Below are 27949 nucleotides of genomic sequence, written 5' to 3' on the forward strand. Positions count from 1 at the left end.
AAGCACATCAGTCTGTTAAGCCACTGACCTTGCCTGCTATGTGTGAAGTCCCTACTGCTTTGACATGAACAATTCATAAAACAAGAACACACATATACACATACACACACATATATATATATAAAGAGTTTTTTTAATGTCTGCTTTATATTATTATATACATAATAACATCAGTATAAACTAAACCAGACATAAAAAACACCTTTTTAGACCCTCCTTGAGTCCTTTAAAAAAGCCTTTGCTCTTCACAAGTCATTCAATTCAATTTCATTTGGTCCACATCTACGTACGGATGAAAACAGCTAATATGAAAGAGCCACTCAGATCCGCCCAGAGCGACCGAAGCGCTGAGGTCTTCAAATACCCCCACGATGAGTGTCCCTGCTTACCACCCACATGAACACATAATCTCTCTTTAAACAGCTCCAATATCAACCGCACGGTCTGGCTGCGTTAATATTTGCTTTATGAAACACGTGAATGTTTCATGCCGTTATGTCGTGCTTGATTGTACGAGCAGTATGCAGTATTAATTCACAGCCCGACGTGCGCTTTCTATACGTTACCAGTTAGCATCTTACTCCGTGGTGAAGATCAAGTTCAATAAAATTTGAAAGAGACAATTCAATATGTCCAGAGGACTTCAGACAAAACTAAAACTAAAGTGTTGCGTTTATGAGAGTTTATCTAGGCCTACCTGCCTACGAATGTTCACTGGTTTCCTTTCGCCTGTATTTTTATATTTTACAGCAATGGCAGGGCGAAATTCTGATGCAAAATAGAAATATTCATGTTTAAAATGGCTTTGCATTTATACAGAAAATAGTTTTCAAGGCACATATATACACAATTACAAATCAAAATTCATTAAAAAAAAAAAATAGGTACATCTGTTTTTACCCCTGACTTGCATAGATTTACCATTAATCACCTCAAAGAGCAAACGGACGTGATCACCATTTGGCTGTTCAGTAAATTACATAGCTTTGCTTTGTTTTTGATAGTGTCACCGTAATTTACATCATCTGTACAGTGTAAGCTAAATTTTAAATGTCTATGAAAATGTGTTACAGTGTAACAGTGTCACAGTCAAAAGGAATTTAAAAAAAAAAGTCCAGTGTGATTGACGTTTACAGCCGTCAGCATACAGCAGAGCTGTAAGATGAGTCATAAAAAGCAGTAGTGGTTAAGGAACGTCACTGCTGAGCATTATGGGCGACAGCACTCACTGGTGGAGTCCTGGGGTTGGGGGCGGGGGGCAGAGGCGGGGGCGTGGGAATCCGCACGCCAGCACAGGCGGACGTGCTTTATGGGAATTCACTAGCTGGACCGCTGTCATATTGGTTCTGGACCAGATTGGGGGGGTGGGACGACATTGAAACTGAGCAGAAGGTGCAGAGAGCACCTACACCCACATGAAAAAAGGGGGGGGGGGTTAGGATTAGCATGATAGCAGTTCCATTTTCCTGTACACTTCCTTTTCTGAAGCTGGGGGGGGATCAACCACTTCTTCAGATGCCCCACTCCATGCATGTCCCCCCCAGTCCCCAGTTGTCAGCTGGACTGCACCGATAGGTCCATACTGCAGGCAGTGCCCGAGTCACGCCCCCCCCCCCCCCGGGGCTCAGATGAGGCGCTCCTCTGGGGGCACCTTCAGCACGCTGTCCATCTCCAGGCGTGCCCCTGCCACCTCCTGCTGGCTGGGACTGTAGGTGCCCTCCGACTGGCGCTTCTTACGGGCTGTGAGCACGGCGAAGGCAAGGCCGATGGCGGCCAGCAGGAGGCAGCAGCAGGCCAGGGGGATGGCCACCATCAGCAGGGGGATGCCTTCCATGTGCTCCTGTTTCTGTACAGGTGGGGGCGCCAGGGAGACACACATTACTCCACTTTAGTACAGGAGTAGGCCTGTTTCCATGGTATTAATCACCGCCCTTGATAATTATGGTACTGTGCTATGGTATATTATTGGGGCACCTACTCTGGTCTCGCAGCGCAGTCCGACGAAGCCAGGCACACAGCTGCACTGGAACCCGCCGGTGTGGCTGAGGCAGGTACCGCCGTGCAGGCAAGGGTCAGACTGGCAGCCGTCCACCTCCTCCTCGCACCTGAGGGGTCACATGGTGCCCCCTCACATGACTTGCAGAATTATTAATGCACTGTTGACCTCTGACTAAACTGATGCTCTCATTGGTTACTCAATGTGTTCGTAACAGATTTACCCTATCTGTGGCTAATAAGGACCCGTATTCCCGCCCACTGCTGGTGGCATACCTGTCGCCCGTGAAGCCCGGCCTGCAGGTACAGTTGGCTCCCCAGTCTCCGTCGGTACAGAGGCCCCCGTTTGCACACTGCACGTCACCGTCACACCGTGGGAGTGCGTGCATCCACCTGGAGGGAGGGAGAGAGGGAGGGACGCACACACGTGAGCGGTGCTCCGTCGTTCACTGCGATTAGACCACCTTGGTGGCTTTTACAACGTATGGTGTGACGGTGGGGACATAACGGGCGCATGCATAAGTGATACCTGTAATAAAGTGTCTATCCAGGCAACCATGTCTGAATTAATTATGTGATTCCATTACATTCCCATAGTCAGCCTCACTCAACCCCTGCTGGTACACACCCTACGAGAACCAGCACTAACTTGTAATAAATTGATTTTGAAAAAAAATCATTTTGAACAGTAGCAGTATGTCAGCTGTCATTAATGTCACTTTGTCACCGAACGGGACACACAGCGGTGCCATTCGCTATAAATCATTAGGCACCAGACTGGTAGTTTACTTAAGGTGCTGCATCAATAAATGTTAATAAATGTTTGTGCCACACATTGTGTAAGTGTTACTCAGTAGCATAAACATGCCTGTCTCATCTATAGTGATAATTACGCTAAAAAGCTATCCTATCCCCCCAGTTAGCAGTTAGCCATCTGAGGAGGGCGACTTCCAGTGAGATGAAACACGCCACGAGTGACAGCTACTCTCCCGGATTCATCATTTTTATCCGAAGGCAACATTTCGGAACGAGCTGTGCATGAATTTAACATGGCTGCTTCCTGAGCCTTGAGGATGGAAAGGTCATAGAGTCTCGATCATAACTGACAACATGACAGCCCCCCCCCCCCCCCCCCCAGCCCTGTCGGGGGGTGGGGGGGGGTGTGCTTACTGGCAGAATGTTCCGGTGAAGTTGAGTGGGCAGACACAGCTGTAGTGGTTCATGCCATCCTGGCAGGTCGCCCCGTTCTGGCAGTGATGCCCCTGGCAGTCGTCCAGGTCCTCCTCACAGGCATCGCCCCCATAGCCAGGGGGGCACTCGCAGTGGAAGGCGGCCGGTAGGTCACGGCACGCCCCCCGCAGGCATGGGGAGGAGGCGCACTCATCCACGTCCTCCTGGCAGTGCCGGCCCCGCCAGCCTGGGGCGCAGGTGCACTCGAACAGGTTGAAGAGGTCCTCACACGTGCCGTTGTTCAGACACGGCTGGGAGAGGCACACGGGGGCGCCAGAGCAGCCCAGATGGACATGCCCCCCCACCTTCCTGAGGAACTTCATTTGCTGGGGGGGCTCCGGACCATCTGCGAAAGGCAGGTACACCCCACCCACCCTCACCTCCCGCAGACAGCCCGTGAAGTTCTCAGCCAGCAAGACGGACGTCTCATTGACCAATCCTAGGCAGTCAGAGGCGTGGGGGCTGGTGCCGCTGAGCTGGCCATCCACGACGATGCTCCATGAAGACGACGCCCCCCCCTGGTCAGTCATGGAGACCAGCACATGATGCCAGGTGCCGTCCGAGACTCGCTGCTGGCTGGTCAATGACAGCGTCTCCAGGCTGTTCCCTGCACGAATTGTCACCAGCAGGGACGAGTTCAGCAGGGCCATGCTGAAGAAGCCCCCCCTGGTGGAGGCACGCAGGAGTACGGCGATTTCCTCGCGTGTCCGCAGATTCAGGGACACACCAGTCACAGAGAGGGCTGAGGAGCCGTGAGCCTCGTACTCCAGGGAGTCGCTGGCGAACGTGGCGTCGGCAAGACCTGCACCAAGCAATTTATATCAGAACTGACAAAATGGACCATTTCATGGGGTTGGGACTATGACCCAGGCTGACCTGAGATGAAACACAACCTACATAGTTGGTAGTGTAGTGGTTAGAGTGACGACCAAATGGTTACTGGTTCAGGCTGTTTCACACTGATTCACTCAGGACAGAGAACATGCAGCGCTTCAAACTCACATTCATATCCATCGTCGAGGTCGACACAGCTGCTTCCTAGAGGGCAAGGGTCAGTGCTACACCAAACCAGCCTCTCGCACCTTTTCCCCGTGAAATTGGAGGGACAGACACAGATGAAGTCATTCCAGGTGACCATACACACCCCTCCATTCTGGCACAGCGCCACCTGGTGGATGGGAGGGGACAAGATGGCATCAGAAAATCCTGCAGTACAATGGAAAGGTACTACAGTGTTGCAGACATGGCTGAGAATCTAGATAGGACAGACCAATCCATATTTAGAAAGGCAAGGGTCACTGAAGAGGCCTGGCTTGTGGGGGGCCGTACCCCTGTGGTATGTGACCGGCAGGCGTCGTCACTCCTGCAGCCCAGCTGGACGGCGTTCGTCCCATTTGGTGGATAGCGGGCGAGACCGGCTTCCTCAAGCGTGATGTCCAGCGGGTCCAGATGCACGTCGCCCAGACGTAGGTCCTGCAGGCAGCCCTTGAAGTGCCCCCCCCAGGACGTGGCACCCCCCGCAGGAAGGCCCCCAACGAAAGCCACGTCCCCCACCTCCAGCGACACCCCCATACCCCCGGGGAGGGTCCCAGCCCAGGCGGGGTGGCCTGACACCTGCAGGGACACGGTGCCGTGCCACACCTCAAGGGCCAGCAGCCACCACTCCCCGGTGGCGACCACAATGCGGGGGGCGGAAGCCGGCCACCAGGGGGCCACCTGCACTGCGCCATCATGCAGGAACACGGTGAAGTACTCAAGGCCCCCCCGCCGCAGCTGGAACACCAAACCGTCCGGCTTCAGCGAACGAAGAAGGAATGAGATGGTGAAGTTGGCTCCGCGGCCGGCGGGAATGAGGAATATGGCGTGGCTCAGTTCATCCTCATGGCCGAACGTCCACGAAGGGTGCTCTAGGAGATGGAAGAGGAAGAGGAACATGAGCCCGGTGACACCCCCCGCCACCACAATGAGGGCAAAGATGAGCGGTGGATTGCGGGGCTCACCGTCCTGGCAGCGGGCCCCAAGGAAGGGCCGGTCACAGGCACAGCGAAAGCTGGTCCACAGGTCGTGGCAGCGCCCACGTCCAGAGCATGGGTCCGGATGGCACCACTCTGTGCGGTGGCAGCCCTGCGTCACGTTCCCCAGCAGCTGACGTGGAAGGATGGGCGCCGAGGCGACATGCAGGTCCTCCATACAGCCGACAAAGCCCGCCCTGCTCTGTGTACCGTTCAGGACGTGCTGGTGGGTGCCGCCCACGGCCATCCACGCCGACACCCCCAGGGCCCCAACATCAGCACTCTCCGCTTGGCAGAGCTGGACATCGCACACCGGACTGGTCAGAAGCAGCGTGAGGTTCCCATGGGCGCTCATGCGGACGCCGTGCCACTCCCCGTCATTGACCCGGCCCAGCAGGCTGACGTGGGCCAGCACTGTACCTCTGTAATGGGCCTGAGCGATGAGGTGGCCGCCCACGATCTCCAGGGTGATGTGGCCATCCTCGTGGCCCCTGTAGAGCAGGATGCCATCTGGGAGGGTGGTGCGGAAGCGCAGGGCATCCTCAGCCGGGCCTGCTGTCAGGCTGGCCACCGAGACAAACACTGGGTCAGAGGTCAAGGAGAAGGTGGTGACCTCATCACAGTGCTGGCCCCTTAGGCCTCGTGGGCACTTGCACTCGTAACTGTGTCTCCCGCCTTCCAGGAGCGGCCAGCAGGTGGCGCCGTTCTGGCATTGGTGGTCCTCGCAGCCGGTTAAGAGCACCTCGCAGTGGGTGCCACCCCAGGGAGCCTGGCCGGGCTCGGGCCGGGGGCACCGGCAGGTGTAGCCAGCATGGAGGTCCAGACAGGATGCCCCGTTCTGGCATGGCTCGCTCAGGCACTCGTTGATGTCCAGCTGACAGTCCGCACCTGTGAACGACGACCCAGAGGCAAATCCTCAGCCTCGGCCCGGTCTCTCGCCCGGTCACAGTCAGCAGGAAGCCCCCACATCCTTCCAACCAGGACCAAACAATCACAGGTCTCCTCAGCAACCGAATAGCCAAAATTATGATTCCAATGAACTGCTCAAAGCTATACACTTAGTAAGCATATCAAACGCTAACTAACCCCAACCCTAACCCTAACCCCAACCCTAACCCTAAACCAGGCAGCTGGTCTCACCCCCCCAAACTCCCCGCAGGACCCCTTGGGTCCGCATTCGGGCATGAGGCTGATGCCTGTGGGAAGCATATCTTGATTGTTTTATATCCAGCTCCTGACTGACCACAGCAGAGCGAACCGTGAGTAAGAAAGTGACATTCTGGGACGGCCAGAGAGCCCAGTTGCCACGAGAACCTGCCCAGCGCCGGACGCGCGGCTATGCTAATCCGTCTGACACGCCAGGTATTTGAAACGGCCCCGTAATCCTCGTTTTCAGAAAGAATCACCCCCATCTGATGTATGCAGTCAAAACAGCACTAGCGGGTACCGTCCCACACACACACACACACACTAACCGAGAGCAGCCGGGCTTCCCCCGGGGGGGTTTACCTGTCTGCACCAGCAGTGCCAGCAGGAGCGCTCGCACAGCCCCCTTTCCCATCTTTACCTCGCTCCGTGTCTGACACTGCACTCGTTCCTTCTCCTTCTCTCTCGGTGCCTCCTCCTTCTCAGTGCCAGGCAGGCAGGAGCGATTAAGGAGGAACCCACCCTGCTCTGGCCTCCTACCCTCCCTACTCCAGGCCCTGTCCTGGCTCTGCTCTAATCCTCACCTCCCCCATCCGCCCGCCCCCCGCCCTCCCAGCCGGCCCCCGTCTGTGCTGACAGCAGGAATGTTAGTCCGCTGCCCCACGCGATGGATGGCCGGGGGGGGGGGCATTGTCGAACCTTTCTAATTACTTCACATGGGTTAATGAGCACTTGTCGCTATTTGCCTGTAGAAAACACTCCTGGCTTTACTTTAAACTACTAGCCACTGCCTTTGGTGTTGTTCATAATAATGATAATAAAAATAATTATTATTATTATTTAGCAGGTGCTTTTATCCAAAATGGCACATATTCAGGGTCAGCAAGTCGTTAGAACAATTCAGCTTAAGGGCCTTTAACAGGGGGCCAACAGTGACATCACTCAGTCAAGTCTGTAATTTGAACCTTCCAATCAAAGGCCAACATCTCCAAGGTTGGGGGTTCAAATTCAGCCTTCTCTCTGTGTGTGTACTTAGTAGTTCGCCCATGAAGCGTGCTATTCCTCGGGACTCTCCAGTCTCGTCCGACAATCCAAAGGCATGAATAACTATCAGGTGTATATTGTCCGTGGTGTTCAGGATAGCTGGACGGGTGGTAATACTTAACTCTATGTGCTAATGCAGCTGTACCAAAAGGGCTGTACAATAAGCTCCCACCCAAGCCCCTCCCTCTCCCTCTCCTCCCCAGCACGGCCTGCTCCTTTGCCCCTGCTCCGCTCCCCCCTCCCCAAATAGTTTAAAATGCCCTGGTATTTGGTAGGGCACAATTACGATTGTTGTTACTGGAATCACGTCCAGGGCGCCCCCTGCCTTCCACCCTAAGCTTGCTGGGTGTGTGTCGGAGCTGGGTGGGGTGGTTCCTCACCTGTGAACCCAGGCGGACATATGCACTGATAAGCGTCGGTTAGATCCATGCACGTCCCTCCGTTCAGACAGGGCAGGGACTGGCATTCGTCCACGTCCACCGAGCAGGTTTCCCCTTAAAGCAGAGGCATCGGGTTCAGCATCGGGGGGAGGGGAGTCACGTACGTGCCTCTCCGGAGCGACGTGCACGGTCAGACGCGCGGGAATTACCTGTGAATCCGGCCAGACAGATGCAGTCGTAGCCCTCCGCCGTGGCATAGCTGAAGCCAACGCCGTCACGGTACCAGGAGGCGTCCGATCGCTCCAGGCAGGTGCCGCCGTTCACGCATGGCTCGTCCGCGCACTCGTCGACGTCTACCTCGCAGTGCGCGCCCTCGTAACCTGAGCGACGGCAGTGCGCTTATAACCATGTAGGTATATCTCACGCACACGCAGTCGACACGCCGTGCTGATTAAAAGCTGCTAGAGATAGAGAGTAATGTCGCACTCACAGACTAACAGCACGACAATTTGTTAGCAGATGGTTTTGGTGTTATTCGGTTAATTGGGAGACCATCTGCTGTCAGACAGAACAAGATTAACTCGCTTTGAGCCAACTGGCTGGACTAGCAGGTAGCGTAGCAGTTAGGAACCGCTACATTTAATGAATAGGAGCAGCGTTCATGCCCGGAGGAACCACATTTACTTAGGTTAAAATGTCAAGTTCCAAAAACGGGCATTAAACCGGTTTAGTCTCCTCTCCCCCTAGCAGCATCGTTAACAATGGTATGGGAGAGAGAGAATGTGAAGACAAATGCCAAGAGCTCGCTGCTGTAAGCCAAGGGCACTGTAACAGCCTTTTCCATCGGATTTCTGCCAATTCCTCCATCGGCCACTGGAGGGCAGTGCTAACACTAATGTCCCACTTCTAAAGCAGCAGCTGATTGCGTGTACAGACTTTGATATCTCACAACTTTTTGCATCACTGCTTTTAGAAGTGGTTCATGTCTCCTTCTGCACGCCCAAATATGTAATGAATTTGTACATTTAACAGAAATCTCCCATGAAGTCTATAGGAGCGGAATTGGGTTCGTGGAGAAGTACGCAAATCCTCCTGGATGAAAAAGTGTCAGATGATCGATGCGAGTGCGTGAAGAGGCTTGACCCACCTGGCCAGCAGAGACACTTGTAGCCATTGACCTCCTCCTGACAGGTGGCGCTGTTCTGACACGGGTTCGATAAGCATTCCAGGATTTCCTCTTCGCAGAAGAGGCCGGTGTATCCGGTGTTACTGCAGTCACACTTATAACTGCGAGACATGGCAAACACCATCAGACCCCTCCCCACAGACCCCCAGATCAGTCTTAAATTTCAGTACCATGTACTTCATTATTCAAAATGATACATTATACAAATCAGATGAACGTCAGGTTACGGCATATGGTACACCTTAAACTTCTGTTGTGTTAACTATTTATCTATCTATTTATCATCCTTCCATCCATCCATCATGCATCTATCATCCATCCAACCATCCATCCATCCATCATGCATCTATCTATCTATCTATCTATCTATCTATCTATCTATCTATCTATCTATGTAGTGGTTGATTGCTAAGCCAGAAATCTCAAACTGTTTTTAATTAGAAGTAAATATATTAGTCTATTTAAAAAACTAATTAAAGGCCAGGTCAAATCAAATAAAGGTCATTGTTAAATCAAAAGGCTACTGTGCAGTCAAATAATGGCACTTGACTTTTGACCTTTAGGGTGGCATGGTCACCTGATGTCATGGCTGGTCTCCCTGAGGTACCCTGGGAGATCGGCTGTCGTACCTGTCCACCAAATCGAGGCAGTGGCCCTGGTTGTGGCAGGGCTGACTGGTGCACTCGTCGATGTCGATCTCGCAGTTCCAGCCGGCGAACCCCGGCAGGCAGTCGCAGATGTACAGGTCCACGTTGTCGTAGCAGGTGGCACCATTCTGGCAGGGGCTGGACTCGCACTCGTCTATGTCCACCTCACAGTTCACTCCTGCGTGCATGTGCACACACACACACACACACACACACACGTTTGGCCAAATTCTATACAAAATATAGGCCCATTACTGACCAACAGGTGTCTTACAGGTGAGTGACTGACTTTATATTAGCCACCACGGGCTGTTTTGTTACAGCAGAGGTGCCCAACTCCAGTCCTGGGGGGCCGGAGCCCTGCACGTTTTGGGTTTCCCCTCATTTAACACACCTGATTCAACTCCTTGTGCTAATTACCACACAGCTCTTGAGCTGAATCATTTATGGTAGAACAGGGAAAGATCTAAGCTACACAGGACTCCGGCCCCCCAGGACTGGAGTTGGGCACCCCTGGCCTACAGATTTCACTTTAATTTAAACAGCTGCCCTTCCCCTGAAACCATCCTGACATCCTGAAAGCACATTACTCTGCTTATGTACTTCAGGTCACACCACATACAGGTTAGATGCTGGGAAGGCCAGTAGGGGGTGCTGGTTAGCAAGAGTGTGGGTAGTTACAGAATGGATGAGCCTGTTTTGCGCAGGTTACTGTGTCAGCCATGCATCGATCGTCCTTCAATCCTAGCCTCAAAACTCAAAAGAAACGAAAACTACAAATTCATCCTGTTAAAACATGTGGGTCGATGAACATACGCATGGAAAGAAAGAAAAAGATATTCTTAGATTTGTGCGTGAAAGAAAATTTAAAAGGTTTCAAGAGCTCTTCATAATGGTTGGCTGCAGTTAATGGTTGTTAGTTCAATAATGTTTTGTGGTTTGTGTTCATTAATGGCCCCTAGGTGTGCGGTCTAAAATAGTATCTTAAAACAGATTTTGGGAGAGACTGCCACTGTCACTGGTTACTAAGCAACAGATATCTGATCAATCCAGCTGGGATGACCACTATACATGTATCTCATATACGCTGTGCCTTTGTTCCTAGGGGGCCGTGTGACCGTTTTTGTGCCCCATGATCGGACTGCGTCCGCTCGCCGCTGCCCCCTTTTGAGCGGTGCCTCTCCTGCGTTGGCGAGCTCGAGATACACGTCAGCCACCAGGACAAAATTTCTACAGATAACAAGTGAGGCACTTAACATACCGCGGGCCCAGTCAGGAGCGAGAACGAGTGAGGCAGGACGGAGAAGCAGGCCGCCATTAGCCAGCTCCTCAGAGCAGCAGGCAAAGTTTACGGGTCGTTTAGCAAGTTAACAAAACCGCTCATTTGTACATAAACTGCGTAAACCCCACATTTGGTTGTGCCACTTTGTTTATTTGTCTACAGGTTTATTCATTATTTGCCATCTTTCTATTTTATTTTATTTATGTTTTATTTTTATTTTATTTCTACCTCTGCTTAACTTTTATTCAGTTTGTTGTTTTTTGTACTTTCGTGTTAATTATATTATTAATTGTATGTTTACTTGTTTATGCTTCGCCACTGCCTACATGAAAAGAAATTCCTATTTGAACCAGTTGCGAACTCTGTGACTGTGACTCTTTATGCTCAACTGGTTGGTTGAAGCAAAATCTTGGTCTGGACTTTTACTCTCTGGACCTGAACTTTCCACCACTGGTAGCACATGAGAAATTGGAGAATGGGGATGGGGGGGCGGTGGCTTACCAGTGAACCCTGGTGGACACAAGCACTCATAGCGGTCCTTCCCATTCACGCAGGTGCCGTTGTTCTCGCAGGGCCGTGAGGCGCACTCGTTAATGTCGATCTCGCAGTTGTTGCCCTGGAAACCAGGCACGCAGAAGCACTGGTAGGTGCCATGGGCGTCCACACAGATGGCACCATTCCTGCACGGCTCCGACAGGCACTCGTTCAGTTCCTGTTCGCAGAAGATCCCCCAGAAGCCGGGGGGGCACACGCACTCGAACCCGTGGCCCACCTCCCTGCAGCTGCCGTTGTTGTGGCAGGGGTCCCCAGAGCAGCTGGAGATGGGGGTCTGGCAGCCGTCGCCATGGGAACCAACCGGACACGGGCAAGAGTAGAGGTCCGTGCCAGGCGTGCTGGTGCAGTTGGGACAGGCGACGAAGGCGCAGGCGTCATACAGCTCTCCGCAGTCCCGGCCCGTGTAGCGCGGCTCCTCCTGCGGGCAGCGGCACACGTAACCCCCCCCCACGCTCTCGCAGGTGCCACCGTTTTGGCACGGGGAGGACGTGCAGCTCTCTGCCAGCGCCGTGGAGGCGATCCCTGTCAGAAAGAACAGGCCAGTTTTCAGAGGTCGGAGACTCAATCCACGGGGGGGGGGCGCCGTAAATGCAGCATCACACACAAAACGAGTGCGAGACTTCGTTAAAGACTTAAGCTGGAAACGACAGGGGGCGCATTTCATACTGCGTCATTTGTAAACATAATGAAGCACTCTAAACGAATAAATACTGCAAACATCTCACCAACTAGAGAAAAACTGAAAACCTGCTGTACTCAAACCCCAGGAGCAACTCAGTCAGAAACAGGCTTGCCACAATACCCACAATCCCCCTTCCCGGGACTCCTTTGTTTTCCCAGAGTTCTTTGCTCCTTAGCTCGCGTCCTTCCAAGCACACGCACCGCAGGGTCCCGCCCTAATTGTCCACGCTAACGATGGCAGTGGGGGCCTCAGTGCTTATCTTCCAGACAATAGGGGGAATGATCTCAATCAGACTATTAAGGCCTCCTGTTTAAATGTAAAAAGCACACAGCGGTGGGCAAAGTGCACAAATCACACTCCATATGGTGTGGTCAAGTGAGGCCCAGACAATCCTCTCCCCCAAGAAATGTCACGAGCAGATCAATCTTTTCCGGCGTGGATAAACATGGACTGATAGGTTTTATTAGCCTTTAATCCAAGCCCATCGTACGGAATCTCTGAACTCCTGTTTCCGAAACCATGAGCCGGGTGCTTTTGCGTTCCCATGCGGGAAAAGCTGAACAGGTGTCCAGCACCCCACCCCCCCCAAAAGAAACCCAGCACCATCGAAGCAGCTGTACCAGCAAGGAGGTGACCGGCACAAATCGGGCACAGAGGACTTAACCGGGTGATGCTCAGATAGTCACCGAGTCGCCCTGCTGGGACACCATGGGGCAATCACTCAAGGCCACTGCTGGGGATGGGGGGGACCCTCAGGGGGGTGGCACAGGGGCCAACTGAGGGGCTGGGACCAATTCTCATCTGTCTGAGTGACAACGAGCTAAACGGGTGCTGGAAGATTCTAGAATTCAGACGTCAGGCCAATTGAAAGATGTGAGTGAGCTTAAGGTTGGGGGTGCGGGGGACACGTCATATTTTTACATTTTTAAGCTGCAGTTTAGCTCACTTATGCATCCATTCTATCCCAGTCCTTTCCAGGAAGAGCAGGCCCTTACCAACCCCTCCCACAGATGGGGTGAGGCGCCAATCTGTGGTCTGCTGGCCTCACAGCAGAGGTCACCGATTATTGTAGAAGATCACAGATATTAGGAGAGTGTGGGCTGTCTGCCGCTGCAGCAGCGCTTCCCGCTTCCCTCACGTTGCTTCTCAGTGGTTTAATTAGTGTCGCCGTTTTAATGGCACCTCACCTCATCTCCAGAACTTTCCCAAAGTCATCAAAGACGTCAGTCAGCCAAAGTTTATAGAAACAGGACGGCGACCTTGACTAAGGCCCGGATGGCGTGTTTGCGGTCCAGTTAAGCGAAATGCATCATCTTTCACTGTCTCCCTCACCACCTGCCCCTGGTTTCAAACATCCCTTCTGCGGTGACACCCAATATCTTAGCTCAGCACGGCGTTTCATCCACGTTTGTCTGAAAAAATAAAACAAAGAGAGGATTCGAAATTCCTCGGCGCACGATTTCTGGAACTGCATCGTGCCCCAATACAAACAAACGAGTCTGGAGTTTCACTAAAAAGATAAAGAAAATTACATTCAAAAAGTCGGTCTCAGTGATTTATATATGACATTAAAAGGTTTTAGTGAGTTTTAGTGCAGCTGTCAGCATTTCAGGTCTGCAGAGGTCCCTCTCTTCTAGCAGGATCGTCCATGGTAGGGTGCATCATCTTTGTCAGGAAGGGGGCCAAGCATTTTGGGCGGGTTGGGGGGGGTTGGGGGGTGGACTCTGCCCTCTATTATCTCACGCCGAACCAGCCAATTGCGTGCCCCCGTGCAGGGTTACTGCATTCCACGGTCATGCTTTTCTGATTGCCACTTTGTTCCAGATTCTTCCGCTCAGGCAGAAGATATTAATGAGGGTGGAGTGGGGAGGGGGAGGGGCTGGAAAATCTAAGGGACAGAGTCGCAGCATCCCAGAGGACCCACGTGGCATGGGGGGTGGGGGGAGGCTTAGCCTTCTTGGCCCCAGCTGGTGGGCGCTGGCACACTGTGAACTCCCATGGCGGGTGTGAGCGAGCCAGACGGATTCCCCGTGAAACGCCACACTGCTGAACCTGCAGGGGTAACCAGAGCAACATGGCCTAGGAGGACTTAATCAGCTAACGGCACAAACTCGCTGTCATTTGCTGGATCCCTGGCAGACACGGTGAGTGGCAGGGAGGGAATCCAATCAGCTTTTGGGGCAGTCAGTCCCAGGACCGGCCCACAAGAGTGGCTCAGATGACTGGCCCCTTCCTCATTGGCTCCTGCCCCGATGCCCTCTGGCCTGCCAGGCAACTGTGGCAAATTCCAAAACCCCCCCCCACCCACACCTGGTCTCCCATTACCCCCCCACCCCACCCTGAGTCGTGGTTCATTTCCCGAAAACGCTGTTCGGAAGATCCCTGGCAACGGTTGCTACATGGTGCCGGGCAGCCCACGGTCTCCATGGTAGCCGTGGTGAAGTATGCGGCAGGATTAGTGAAAAGGCTGCACCCTCTGACGACCCCGCGACCTCTGACCTGTTACTCCTCTCTCTGTCATTGGCAAAGGGCAGGCCACAGGACAGCTGATTGTCTCGGAAACTCCTGGAAAATGTGCCGGAATTACTCACACTGCAGACTTTGGATCGAGCGTCAAACACACGTGCTTACTGCTTGAGAAATGGCACAGGGTGGGGGCCGGAGGGAGCTCCATGGTATGGAGGGGGGGGTGTTACGCCTTCTCCCCCCGCCTACCGACTCCATCCATCGCTCTGGTGGCACATGCACGAGTGTGAGAGTCTATCTAGTCACACTGTGCCCCCCCCCCACACTCCCCCGCACGCCCCTTGTATTGGGCCTCTACCCTTTGACCCCATGGCGGTTTCCAATCATTATAAGTGTGGGCTGCTGCCCCCCCTCTCCAAGCACAATGCTGAGCTCTCAGTACCTGCCACATAGTGGAAGCCAAAGTGACATGCACACATAACAGGTACACGCACGTCGCACTAGTGGACATGGACACACCCATGCACACGTGATCACATGGACGGGCAGGAGCACATGGACAGGCTCACACACACACATACACAGACACTCACACACAGAAATACATGCACACACAGACACACACACACTCACTCACACAGACACGCACACACACACAAACACAGACACTCACACACCCTTGCAGTGTGATCCCATGCACAGCTTAGCACTGGTTCCCTCCCACACCTGCCTTATCTGGCCAGTGTGACCCCACCCCCCCCACATAACCTGTGTCAGTGGGACTGTGGGGCACTGCTGGGGCATTCCCCTATGCTGATGTCATTGATTCCCCATCAGCAGATAGGCCTTATCTGGGGGGGCAGGGTGCGTTTCTCAAAAAAAGCCAGCAGGTAACTCAGCAGACAGAGACCCCCAGCGGGCAGAGACCCCCAGCGGGCAGAGACCCCCAGCGGGCAGAGACCCCCAGCGGGCAGAGACCCCCAGCAGCACACCATGCACAGTGACTTGTTCCCTGGGGGCATTAGCACTGCAGCCAAAATGGCTCTGATAAACTATTATCTGCTCGGTGAGGCCTCTGAACACCCTTCACCCCCAGTTGGGGGGGGGGGGCATGAGGAATGGCAGGCCCCAGCTTTGGAGCTCCTCCCCCCCCCCCAAATATCCAAAGCTGGTCCCCGGACAGGCGGCATATCCCCAGTGGTCTGATGGCCTATCGGCTTCCCGGGGCCAGGAAGGCATGTTTATTTTGCTAAAAACGCCCTCCCCTCCGGAAAAAGCATCACGCCTCCACGGATCTTCAGCACACCCACCTCAGTGATTGCACACGGCTCATCTAAAGAGCGTTTGTTTTTTTTTGGCACCCATCACCCTCCCTTTTGACCCCCCCAGCTTATTTGAATACTAAGCCCCTGGAAGGACGACTGCACCATACAGAAAATGTGGAGGAGGGATTGGCCCAAAACACTATGGGGGGACAGGAGCTTCTGCCAAGATGCGGCTCTGCCTGAGCCCTCCATCTCCGCTTGAGAAGTGAGACAGTACGGTGAGTGGGCACTAGGGGGCGCTCTGCTTCATGCCCTGAGGGGCCACCTGGAGCCCTTGGAGACACAAACAGAAGGAATTGGGTTTGGCTTCCTCAGCAGGACAGTGACGTCACTCCGATTAAAGCTGCTTGGCTGGTCTGCCTCCTTTTTTGGCTCTCGACTACCCCTGAAGCCCCCTTTTCTCCTCCAAAAGAGGCATCCCCATCTTTGGGCCCATCGCCATAGCGACAGCCAACAATGGCCCCTGCATGCATGTGTCTAGACCCCCCCCTCCTTTCCCGGGCTGGTGTGGCCTGCCAAACTTAACGAATCTCAGACCTCCCTAACAGACAGCACTGCGGGGGTTGAAAACAGGGCAGTTCTCGATTGTGTGTGTGTGTGTGTGTGTGTTTGTGTGTGTGTCTGTGTTGGGGTTTAGAAAAACTCCTCCCACCAAAAAGCATGATGTAGGACCCCAGAGAACAAAACGTCAGACCAGGAATTAACATTAAAAAAAATTAAATAAGCATTTTAAAATATGTAAAACTAAAACTCTGTACAAATCATGAGGTTTTTTCATGGATGGATGGATGTATGGATGGATGAAAAATCTGAAAAAACAGAAACACACTAAACGATCTGATCTGGTTAAATAATGTAATGAGGTAATTTGATGTAATGACGTAGCAGAACACAGAGGTGGACAATCGGTGCGATCATGTGAACGCAGACGCAGCCATTTAATAAAGGACAAACATAAGCACTTGATCTTAGCTGGGGTCCTTCTCAGAGATGAGCCAGCGCTGATCCCACCTGACCCAGCTGCATCATGTCCGCATTCCGGCCTCCCTGCTCTCTTTACAGTGCACCCTAAACCCAGCCTGCCTCCTTGTTCCCGCCAGCTAACACACCACCAGATTATCACTTGTGGCTACAAACAGTCCGGCTGCCAACATCCACCACTTGTTCCCCCTCCGTTAGCTAATATGCACCCCCCCCCCCCCCCCACAACAAAACAGCACACTATTCTCTCTCACACAAACAGGGACTGACAATTCTAATCTAAAGCTCCACCATCCTCCCCCAGATCATAGTAGAAACCCCAAAAAAAACTTTTACCCCAGTAAAGCAGCAACGCTGTGATCAGCAACCAGCCTGGAACTCTCCTCCGAAAGTACATCCCCCTCGAATTGTCCCAGAACTCGCAGCTCCGAAAAAGCATCCTCACGCCATGCGCTTCAAACGTCTCTCTGCTTGGTCCAGCACACCTCCTCACGCCCGTCAGCGGCCGACACGCCACAAGCACTCCATGCCTCTGAGTGGGGCCTTCTCAGATAGGGGGGTTTGGCCCAGTGCGGGCTGTTCAGCCCCCTTAGAGGGAGGGGGGACCGTGCTAATACCAGGGCCGGACTTTCTGACTGGGAAGGCACTGCAAGGCCGCCAATTTAACACTCCAGTTTAGCAACTACAAGAAACTAACAAAAGAACAGGGAGTATGGAAGAGGGAGTAAGGAACACGGAGTAAGGAAGAGAGAGTAAGGAACATGGAGTAAGGAAGAGGGAGAAAGGAACATGGAGTAAGGAAGAGAGAGTAAGGAACATGGAGTAAGGAAGAGGGAGAAAGGAACATGGAGTAAGAATATGGAATAAGGAAGATGGAGTAAGCAACATGGAGTAAGGAACACGGAGTAAGGAACATGGAATAAGGAAGAGGGAGAAAGGAACATGGAGTAAGAATATGGAGTAAGCAACATGGAGTAAGGAACACGGAGTAAGGAACATGGAATAAGGAAGAGGGAGTAAGGAACATGGAGTAATGAACACAACACAGAAGCCTGATCAGATTTATTGAAATTCCAGACTGAATCTGTAAAACATTTTTAATTAGTGTTCTCTATTTTAGGCAGAATTAGGTTTATAATTGCCAGGTTGACATGTGTGTGCATGGAGTTTGGAATGGTATGTCAGTGCAGTTACAAAAAATTAAAAAACACTAAACAAGCATACAAGAACACCACTAGGTACAATAATACAAATGTCTGTGCATCAGTTTAGTCATTTGAAACCTTTCCTAAAAGCACCCTGGTATTTGTCGTAACCATCCAGTACACCCATGTGTTCTTTGACTTGACTACTAGCCCCCTTCCTCATGGAGTTATTTACCTAATGAAATTAATCGATTAATTGAGGTGCTGGTGAAATGTACCAAAGACATGGCCGCGGTGTCCCTGAGGAGAGCGTTGGGAGCTGAAGCGGCTCATCTAGCCGTCCAGCAGGATATCAGTGACTTTTTGGAGAACAGAAGAAATTCTCGTTATTTTTTGCTGTGTTGCCGTTCACTTGCATATGTTCTGTTACATTGTGTTTTATTCAGGAGCAAACATACACTTACTGTCCAGATAAACAGCTGAATTTTCTTTGACTGCCTTAGATTTTGTGCAGCTGTGTATAAATAGATGCTTATAGACGGCTGAGATGCTGGATGGGGTGGTGTGTGTGTGTGTGTGTGTGTGTGTGTGTGTGTGTGTGTGTGTGTGTGTGTGTGTGTGTGGATAACAGCATGGGACAGGGACCCTCAGGACGCCCCCGGCAGCCTGCTGAGGTGGAGGGGGGAGGGGGTCCGCCATCCGGTCCTGCTTTTGGGACTCCCCCCGAGGGCTTATCTCCTAGCACTATGACACCTAGGCTGGCCAAAAAGCCGCCTCCCCACCCCCCCACCCCCAGATGGAAACGTAAGCACAGCCCGAGCTGGATTAGACCAAGACAGTTTAATTAAAACACTGACAACCAGGATCGCCTCTGACACGGGGGGGGGGGGGTGGCTGAGATCTGAGATGGGAAAGGCAGCATGGGCAAAGGGGCCCAGCCCTCGACCAACCCATACCCTCCCCCACCCCAGGAAGAGGGGGGAATGCCAGCCACCCTGCTCATGCCCCCCCACCCCCGCCCCCCTGCTATAGAGGTGACCCCAAACGTCCCAGGATAGAGACTCCTGTCCACCTGCCATCAGGTCTCTCCCCCATTCGTCCTTCTCTGTTGCACCTAATCGTCTTAACAACTGGAGTTTTTCTCCGCATTATTGCACTTAAATCCCCCCCCCCCCCCCCCCACTTAACATGTGTCATCATGGGAAGGAAACACTAAGAAACAAGAATACAGAACAAGTAACTTGAAATTTTATGATTTATGATTAGATGGATGGATGGATGGATGGATGGACTGGAATTCCACCTAGTTTTACCGGAACCTGTTCATTTCTTTTCCTGCAGCTGCAGGGCTGACGCGGAGGTGCTGGTGTGTGACTGACCCAAATCTTCACTGACAAACAGCAGGAAGAGCGCAACACCTCCTTGGCCAGGATTCTGGACACAAAGCAGACGACCGAGGGCCTCTTATCTGAGCTGGCTAAATGAGCTGGATTCCAGTCATCCCCACCTATCAGACACCCACCCACCCCCCATTATCAGCTTAGGTAAACGCTAATGCTATCTGCACACGATATGCTGCTAGGTCCAGATCACGCCGTGTTTTACCCAGTGAAATCCGCTGGTAAACACGAGCAGCAGTGAAGGGAGGTATTACAGAGAGATGAAATGAAAACCCAGCCTCAAAAGAAACACTGCAGGCTGCCGTGGTCACAACCATCACATTTCCGGAGGGAAATTAGTTCTGTTGGTTTTCTAAAGAGAAGCTGGCCTTCTCATGGTGAGGCTGCGCCAGGAGGCAGGGGGCAGGGGAACACCCTGCGGGGGGCAGGGGAACACCCTGCGGGGGGTGCCACATAGGTGCAGTATAGGGACATCAGTCAGTTCAACCTATGCATATTTTGAACACAGAGAAACCCATGGAAACATGGGAAGGACATGCAAACCACACCCCCCCCCAACACACACACATTGGGACACACATACAGATACCAGACGGTGTCGATCCTGCACCCCTGGGGGTGTGAGGAAGCAGGCAGAGCTACTCTATGAGCCTCCAAGCCTGCACTTGTGATTTAATGCTTCACTAAATACCGCATTTAGCCTATTATGAAGGACTTATTATTAACGTATTTAGGGGAATCCAATGTGGAGTGCAGACGGGAATCGATCCCCACTGCTGTGCAGAGCCCACATTAACCCCACAAGGATGACAAAGCGGTTTTTCTACTAAACTCCCGCTAAACTGCTGAGGATAGCAGCGGTAGGTATCAGAGAGTCTCCTGCCGGAATGTGGTCAACATGATGGCGGTCACTACGGCAGCGGTCACCACGGCAGCGGTCACCACGGCAGCCGTCTCCACGGCAGCAGTCAAGTTGTAGGACACTCTTGGGTTGGTATGGCGGATCGATTCCCGTGACGCAGGGATGGGGGGCAGAGACACAGGGATGTGAAATGGGGGTTTGGGGGTATGTGGTTTTGTCACCTGAGATAAGATCTGATAAGGTAGAATTTTACTCATCTCTGTGGGGGGGGGATCCTTGCACAGAAGCACAGTGAGGAAATAGAACGAAGGATAATGTAAGTAAAACCCGACAATAAGGTTCAAAGAACTTTACTAATCCCAGAGGGAAATACAGTTGCTCTAATTAATTAATTAATTAATTAATTTACCGGGAAGAAAAAAATTTGATTAAAAGAAAGTACATTATATTATATATATAAAAAAATAAAATTTTAAATTTAAAGAGAAAATAACAATAAGTAGAAGTAAAATATAATAAAATTAAATATAACACAAAATTAAGTTACATAATAATGCACAAGAAATGCAGTGTAAATAAGAAGAAATATTACCCAAATATTGCAGATATTGCACTTGGAACTTGAATTAGAAACAGTAGTATTATAAAAATATCCCGTAGTAAAAACATTACAGAGTAAAAAGTTGCCCCTCAAGTTCAGTGCAACCAAGATCAGTCACACAATAAGAATAATTTAAAGACTTCAGAGTCACTAACTCCCCACTTGTAGTCTGCCCCACTCCTCACTGACACCTTAGGCTCGGGGTCCGTCCCGGTGCTTCCTGGCACCGGGGGGGCTCTGTCACTCGCAGGATAGTGCGCATTGTATGCAAATGCGGCAGGAGGCTGCAAGCCACCTTGGTTAGGGTCTGACCGAGGTGTTAGTAAAAGTCCACGGGGGCTGGGGGGGGATCGGCAAACATTAAAGCCACCCCCCATTTCGTGACCACAGCATGTTCAGCTAACTAAATAAAAAGCAGATTTTCCTAGAGATCAGGGCCGTGTTGGAGGTGACGCCCTTCCCAGTGCAGGCTCACAGGTCCCATTTCCTTAAAGTGTCCAGTGTAACAGCACTGGGGGGCGGCTGCTTAATGGGATTCATTTGATTAACGAATGAGAACCCCACAGTGGGCGGCCCCAATCCCATGTAATTGTCTGTGGCCCCTTTCTGCAACAAGGTCATGTGATTACCGGGAATGTGGCAACTTTCAGCAGATGGGGAATGGGGAGGGCCAGACCCACCTCCCACCAGTAAAAGGATTTGGGGATGGGGGGGGCAGACCATGGTGGCACCTGTTCCTGGCAGCGTGTCTGGGGAGCTCCATCTCAGCCACCGGGGGGGGCTGTAACGCGGCTGAGCGCCTCGCTAATCAGATTCACAGCAGCTAAAACCTCCTAAGTGCAGAGCAGCAGGGACACCTCAGCCGGATCGGGGTCTCCCAGCCCCCCGTAGAGGCTTAGCATCCACAGAAAGTCCGTGCGTGTGCCAGTAGCGTCACTGGATCCTCTATGCTGTCACAGAGGCCTGCAGGGGGCGCTAGTGTTAATGTGTCAGGTATCTGGTGACTTAGCGCTGCAGCCTGAACCTGCGTGATGTGTGAGATCGGCGACCTCGGTGCTCTCCACCAAACACCAGCGGAACAGCCAAGCAGCGTTAAGGGAGCGGTGCTCCTGTGCTCGAGCAGCACTGCCAGACAGCGATTTGCAGTCATGCAAAGACCAGCTATGTTCATCCTATGCTTGGAAGGTTAGTACCACAGTGAAATGCTTTGGTCTGGTTTAGAAGACAACCAACCACTGTTCTAGGAAATGTTAATATTACCTGCAATGGAATGCAGCTTAAGGCGGGGTACACCCTGGACATGATGCCAGTCCATCGCAGGGCACAGGGCTGGGGTACACCCTGGACGGGATGCCAGTCCATCGCAGGGCACAGGGCTGGGGTACACCCTGGACGGGATGCCAGTCCATCGCAGGGCACAGGGCTGGGGTACACCCTGGACGGGATGCCAGTCCATGGCTGGGTACCTGTATACACACACTACAGGCCAGTTGGATGCATCAGTTCCCTGAAATGCTTGCTTTTGAGATAAGATAAGATAATCTTGCGAAAGTGCAGGTGCCTCAATGTGAGACATGAGTAATAAAGGAATATATTACAAAATATACAAATTGCACTGACTATACATATTGCCCTGGAGAAATATATGAATTGCACTTGTAAATATGAAAAAATAACAGTTCTGTTTACAGTTTAAGTTTAAGGCCATGATTGCTTTTGGATAAAAACTGTTCTTTAGGCGGCTTGTCCTGGTTTTCATGGCTCTGTATCTCATTCCTGATGGTAAAAGCTGGCAGAGACAGTGACCGTGATGCGATGAGTCAAGTGAAATATCCATGGCTTTTTTCCGGCATCGGGAGGTGTAGATTTGTTCCAGGGTGGGGAGAGGGCAGCCAATCGTTTTCTCCGCTGCCCTGATGACCCTGTGGAGAGCTTTCATGTCTGAGGAGGTGCAGCTGCTGTACCCCACGCAGAGTCCGTATGTAAGTACTGTACGCTCTCCATGGAACAGTGGTAGAAGGCAAGGTGCAGATTTTTGGGGAGACGGTTCTTTCTGAGGATTCTCAGAAAATACAGTCTCTGCTGCGCCTTTTTCAGCAGCTCCTTGGTGTTGGCAGTCCAGGTCAGGTCATCCTCCAACTCCATACCCAGGAACCTGAACACCGGGACCCTCTCCACAAAAGCCCTGGCGATGGTGAGTGGCTGAATGTCAGTTTTATTTTTCCTGAAATCAATGACCAGCTCCATTGTTTTTGTGGTGTTGAGGAGCAGGTTGTTGACTCTGCACCACTCTGACAGCCGCTCCACCTCGTCCCTGAATGCCAGCTCACTCTCCTTGCCCGAGATGATTCCTATCACCGTCGTATCATCTGCAAACTTAATGATCTTGTTGTTGAGGTGAGAGGGGACACAGTCATGTGTGTAGAGGGTATACAGGAGTGGGCTGAGCACACAGCCCTGAGACTGAGAGCAGGAGAGGTGTGGGAACCCAGTCTGACCCACTGGGAGCAACCTGACAGAAAGTCCAGTATCCAACTGCAGGTGAGTGATGGAAGTCCTAAGTCTGCCAGTTTGGACACCAGTCGTTGTGGGAGGATGGTGTTAAACGCCGAGCTTTAATCCACGAAAAGCAGTCTGGCGTAGCTCCCCTGCTGCTCCAGAGGGGTCAGGGCAGCATGAAGGCTGTGGCCACAGCATCCTCTGCGCATCTCTTTGCCTTGTAAGCAAGTTGGAATGGGTCCAAGTCTGCTGGCAGGCAGGCCATGATATGACTCCGCACCAGTTTCTCAAGGCACTTCATGATGACTGATGTAAGTGCAACTGGGCGGAAATCATTTAGAGCAGGGGTGGCCAATCAGATCTTATATCTTTTGGCTGCAACTCCCTAATTAGATTACTAATTAGAGGACTGATTGGCTGAGGAGTCCTCACACCTGGGTTTGAACAGCTGACCTAAAGGTTATCCCAAAAACCTGCATACACACCGGCCCTTTGCGGATAAGATTGGACACCCCTGATTTAGAGTGTTTGTTGTGGTTCTTTTGGCAGCGGAACAAGGGTGGAAGCCTTGAGGCAAGCTGGGACAGTGGCCTGGGACAGGGACTGATTGGAAATCCTAGTGAGGACTCCAGCCAGTTGATCCGCACAATCCAGCCACACCATCAGGTCCTGCAGCCTTCCTCGGGTTCACCTTCCTCATCACCCGCCTCACCTCCCACTCTTCCACCGTGAGTGTGTTGCTGTGGTAGCTGCACTGGAGCTGCTGCACTGGAGCTGCAGTTGGTGTCACCTGAAAGCGGACAAAGGAGATGTTCAGCTCCTCTGCCAGAGAAGCATCTCCGTCAGCGACCGCGGGGTTACTGGATTGTAGCTGGTGATGTGCTGGACACCCCCTCAGACCTGCTTGGTGTTGTTGCTCCTCAGGTGGTCCTCTATCCTCCTTCTGTAGGCTGCCTTGGCCTCTCGGATGCCTCTCTTCAGGTCGGCTCTGTCTGCGCTGTAAAGTGCCTTGTCCCCGTACCTAAAAGCAATATGTCTGTCTTTCAGCAGGCTCTGAACCTCCCTCATCTTCCAAGGCTTCCTATTTGGAGCCATTTTGGAGTGTAGAAGGAAGCCCACCCACTCACTGACCCAGAGCTGGGGCAGGATTTGCACCCCGCAACCCTGGAGGTATGAGGTGCCACTCGACGCAAAGTCACCAAAAAAGCTTGGAAAATAAGACGTTGACATACTTTAAAAGTGTCTTGATTGCAGGATCGGGAGCTGATTTTCTATTCAGCCTTACGCTTCATTTCAGATTGAACCTCAAGAAAATACACAGTCAGTGTGTCATGTGGCCGCAGAGCTGAAATTCCCAACAGTCTGATTCTCAGAGGAGAGAGAGGTGACTTCAGGGCCTCATAAAGGAAGCAGGTACGGGGGGGAGGTGGGAGTGTGTGACAGTGCGCTCACATTACACACAGAGGCAGCGCAACTCAGTCAGCAATCAGAAGAAATACGTCTTTTGGTTATTAGATGCCCAAACTGCTTGTTTTTGCGATTACCTAAAAAAGTAAAAGTCCCGTGTAAGAACTCATTTTATTTATACTGCCCAAATAATTCTGCACCTTCACTGCATGTTTCTCAGTACACCTCAGAGCTTATGGTACCCAATCTCCAGGGGAAAAAAAAAGTAAGAGATGTAGCCTCCCACCTTGTGGTGAAACCTGAGTACTGCAGCAATTAGAGGGTTAAATCGGCTTGGAAATGTTTCATCTCCATCTTCCTCTGCCTTCTCAACGACACAACTCACCATTATGCTCCATTTTGCTGTACATAATGACAAAGAAGAGAGAAATGACTGCATAATCCGTCATCAAAACGTGGATTGAACCTCAGATATTGGCCAGCGATTCCTTGAGCACACAGTCAGGCTTCACACACAGAAACACAGCAGGTTTCAAACTCTCCAGAGGAAAATGCAGATTGGTGAGGTACATGAAGTTGAGACTTTACAGTTTATGTGCCTTAGAAGTTATTCCACCAATCACAGTCTCCCCTCATTAGTGTGACGTAATCTCTCACGTATTTCTGTGGTAGTTGTACTAAATCTTGCTCCGTCTTCTTGACATCCCCACTGAATGTCTCATTACCGCAAATTACAAGTGAATAATAAGTTAATAAGTGACATTGTGAATAGGGATTATTTCCATTAATCATATCATGTGTATAATAGTTGCCATTTATCATCATCATTATCATCATCATCTTTCGAGGGCGGCTTTTCCATGGGTTAGTATGCAGTACTAATCGAACTCCGCTTATGCGTAAATGATGGGAGAGAAGAAAGATCGTTCATTGTTTAATCTTATATAATAAAGGCAAAAATTAACATTCTTATATAATGAACACATTAAATTATAAACGAATCACAAATCATATCTTAACTGGCGTTTCACAGTCATAAAGCATTATTTCTTTTACAGCGTTAATTTTAATTGCGTTAATTCTGATACTATAGTAGAAATTAGATTTTTTATAGAATTCAATTGCTAAACTGAATATACAGACTTGGAATATACACACTTTTTTTTGGTATTGTAACATGATTCTGTTTGCAATTGTGATTTAAAAAAAAATGTTTTCTCACCCTATTAATTATCTTTGCTCATGATGATGAAGATGGATTTGTATGACAAAAAATGTCACGTATCACTGCACAGCAGCTATTACACTCATTAAAATGATGAAGGATATTGGCAGTCAAACGCTGGGACGTTTTCCCTGCATGACAACATGGCCACTGAGGCATAGGTAGTAGGACCAGTTAGAAAATGATGTCAATTATGTCCAGACTGCACTCCTCTGATGAAAGGATAATGCAGGTGTAGGACACCAGGTGCAATTTGCTGGCTAAGTTGGTGATCTGCATCACAAAGCTGTTTTGTGTCGACTCCGCAGATGGTGTGAGGGCCTCTAAGGCTGTGAACGAGCCAGTTGCACTGTGTCTCATGCGGCGCACGCTGCGGCAGCAAAACTGCCAGTGCCCTCCGCAGCTGGCAGCCTGGGCGGCCGCCTATGTCACCCATACAGTAAGCTGACCAGCCCTGCCAATTGCAATAACCGATACTGGTAACCAGCTAAACTCTGAGCTCCACAAGTCTGCAGTGAAACTTATGTTGGTGACGTCACTCCTTAAAATCCCACGAATGTGTGGAGTAATCACACACTCAAGCGATGAGACCGTGGCCAATTAGTGCCGACTTGGGAGATTGTACCAAGGGTCTATGGTGTGAACGAGCGGACAAAATCCCTCATCGTCCGTTACTGAAAATGGCTGATCATCCAATGCAATAGTCACCATTATTTTAGTAGTAATGTTGCTTAGTACACGATCAGAAAAAGGCAAACAGTCCTGGTTCAGTTTTCTACCCAATGGTACAAAAATGTTCCTCAGAGTCAATTTCTGTACCTTGAAAGGTACATTTACCTACAGCTATAGGGTACAATTGGCAGACCCTTGAGGGTACAGATTTGTACCCTCAAAAGTACAGATTGGTAATTTTTTTCCTGAGAGTAGTTTAGCTCGGGTGCTGCTAACTTTTGACAAAAATCTCTACATCAATCAATACAACTTCATGAGGCAGAGACACCAAGACCATCCTGATGCTACATTAAAACAGCACAAAACATCCAGACACATTAATGCTGCACCTTTTTTGTTAGCTAGTTCGGCCAGTTTCACAAAAAATTAGGGATGTCCTGATCGGATCGGATTATTTCTTGATCGATCGGCATCGGACTTACCGAGGACAAACCTAAGCCGGATCCTTTCCTTTAAGTCAGAGGTCATCCATGTACATGTATCATAAACGGAGAGCGTGTGGTGTAGTAAATGGAGGGAAGACGTGTGGAGGGTAAAATATCTGCAGTGTGGAGATATTTTAAAATTGAGAAATGAAAGCAGTCCAACAGCCTTTTGTAAGGTCTGCAATGGGAGCGTTTAATACCACCAATCTGAATTGCGGTTTTTGTTTGTTGTGACTGAATGTTTCTGTTAAGCTATTATACCACTTTGAAGTGGAATTTTGATTATATTACTCATTTTGAGTTATTTAGAAAGATACATTAGCTTGTTCATTTTGCGTAAAATAGAATCTTAAGGAGCAGCTTAGATGCAGGCAGTTGTTTCCTTGCGCACTGTGGAGCTATTCAGTTGTCACACATACACAATGAAGTTATTTAATAACTTTAACTGTACTTGAAGTGACCACTGCGCAACTGCATTATCTGGGAAAATAGAAGTATCGGATCAGAACTGCTGGTATCTGGGGGGGAAAAAACCTTGATCGGGACACCCCTACAAAAAACACTCAGCTTTGCAGAATATCCATAATCTGTATATAAATACATAATTCAGACCAAGTTAAAAATGTCTTTATAATTAGCAGAGAAATATATTGGCCTGTTCCATGATCTCACAGGTGGGCCATGCAACAAAAAATAATCACCGCACATCGGCAACTGGGAAA

General features: G+C 50.8%; 1 protein-coding gene across 5 annotated transcripts; it reads right to left on the minus strand.

Moving 5' to 3' along the window:
* Nucleotides 1–115: 115 nt before the first annotated feature.
* Nucleotides 116–27948, minus strand: LOC111858701 (crumbs cell polarity complex component 2). Of its 5 annotated transcripts, XM_072707348.1 has the most exons (17): nt 27225–27948; nt 25132–25247; nt 24671–24982; nt 24339–24459; nt 22200–24228; nt 11424–11999; nt 9623–9818; nt 8955–9094; nt 8017–8187; nt 7808–7921; nt 5226–6125; nt 4555–5132; nt 4228–4393; nt 3166–4027; nt 2272–2388; nt 1979–2105; nt 116–1846 (listed from the first exon to the last, which is right to left on the minus strand). In XM_072707348.1, the coding sequence occupies exons 5-17, from the start codon at nt 22513–22515 to the stop codon at nt 1625–1627; spliced, it is 4485 nt and encodes a 1494-aa protein (XP_072563449.1). In that variant the 5' UTR covers nt 22516–24228; nt 24339–24459; nt 24671–24982; nt 25132–25247; nt 27225–27948; the 3' UTR covers nt 116–1624. The 5 variants fall into 5 exon arrangements, with proteins under 5 accessions (XP_072563449.1, XP_072563454.1, XP_072563464.1 ...); XM_072707353.1 differs by having other exon boundaries at nt 24339–24982; nt 25231–25247; XM_072707363.1 differs by lacking the exon at nt 24671–24982.
* Between the last annotated feature and the right edge of the window lies 1 nt (nt 27949).

Source organism: Paramormyrops kingsleyae, chromosome 2 (assembly GCF_048594095.1).
Source record: "Paramormyrops kingsleyae isolate MSU_618 chromosome 2, PKINGS_0.4, whole genome shotgun sequence".
NCBI lineage: Eukaryota > Metazoa > Chordata > Actinopteri > Osteoglossiformes > Mormyridae > Paramormyrops > Paramormyrops kingsleyae.

Coding starts and splice junctions, on each gene's coding strand:
- LOC111858701 (XM_072707353.1), bottom strand. CDS start 22,515: ATGTCTCACATTGAGGCACCTGCACTTTCGCAAGATTATCTTATCTTA. Junction 6,126..7,807: donor ATGTCCGCCTGGGTTCACAG/GTGAGGAACCAC, acceptor CGTCGTTCACAG/GTGCGGACTGTCAGCTGGAC. Junction 2,389..3,165: donor TTCACCGGAACATTCTGCCA/GTAAGCACACCC, acceptor CCCTCCCTCCAG/GTGGATGCACGCACTCCCAC.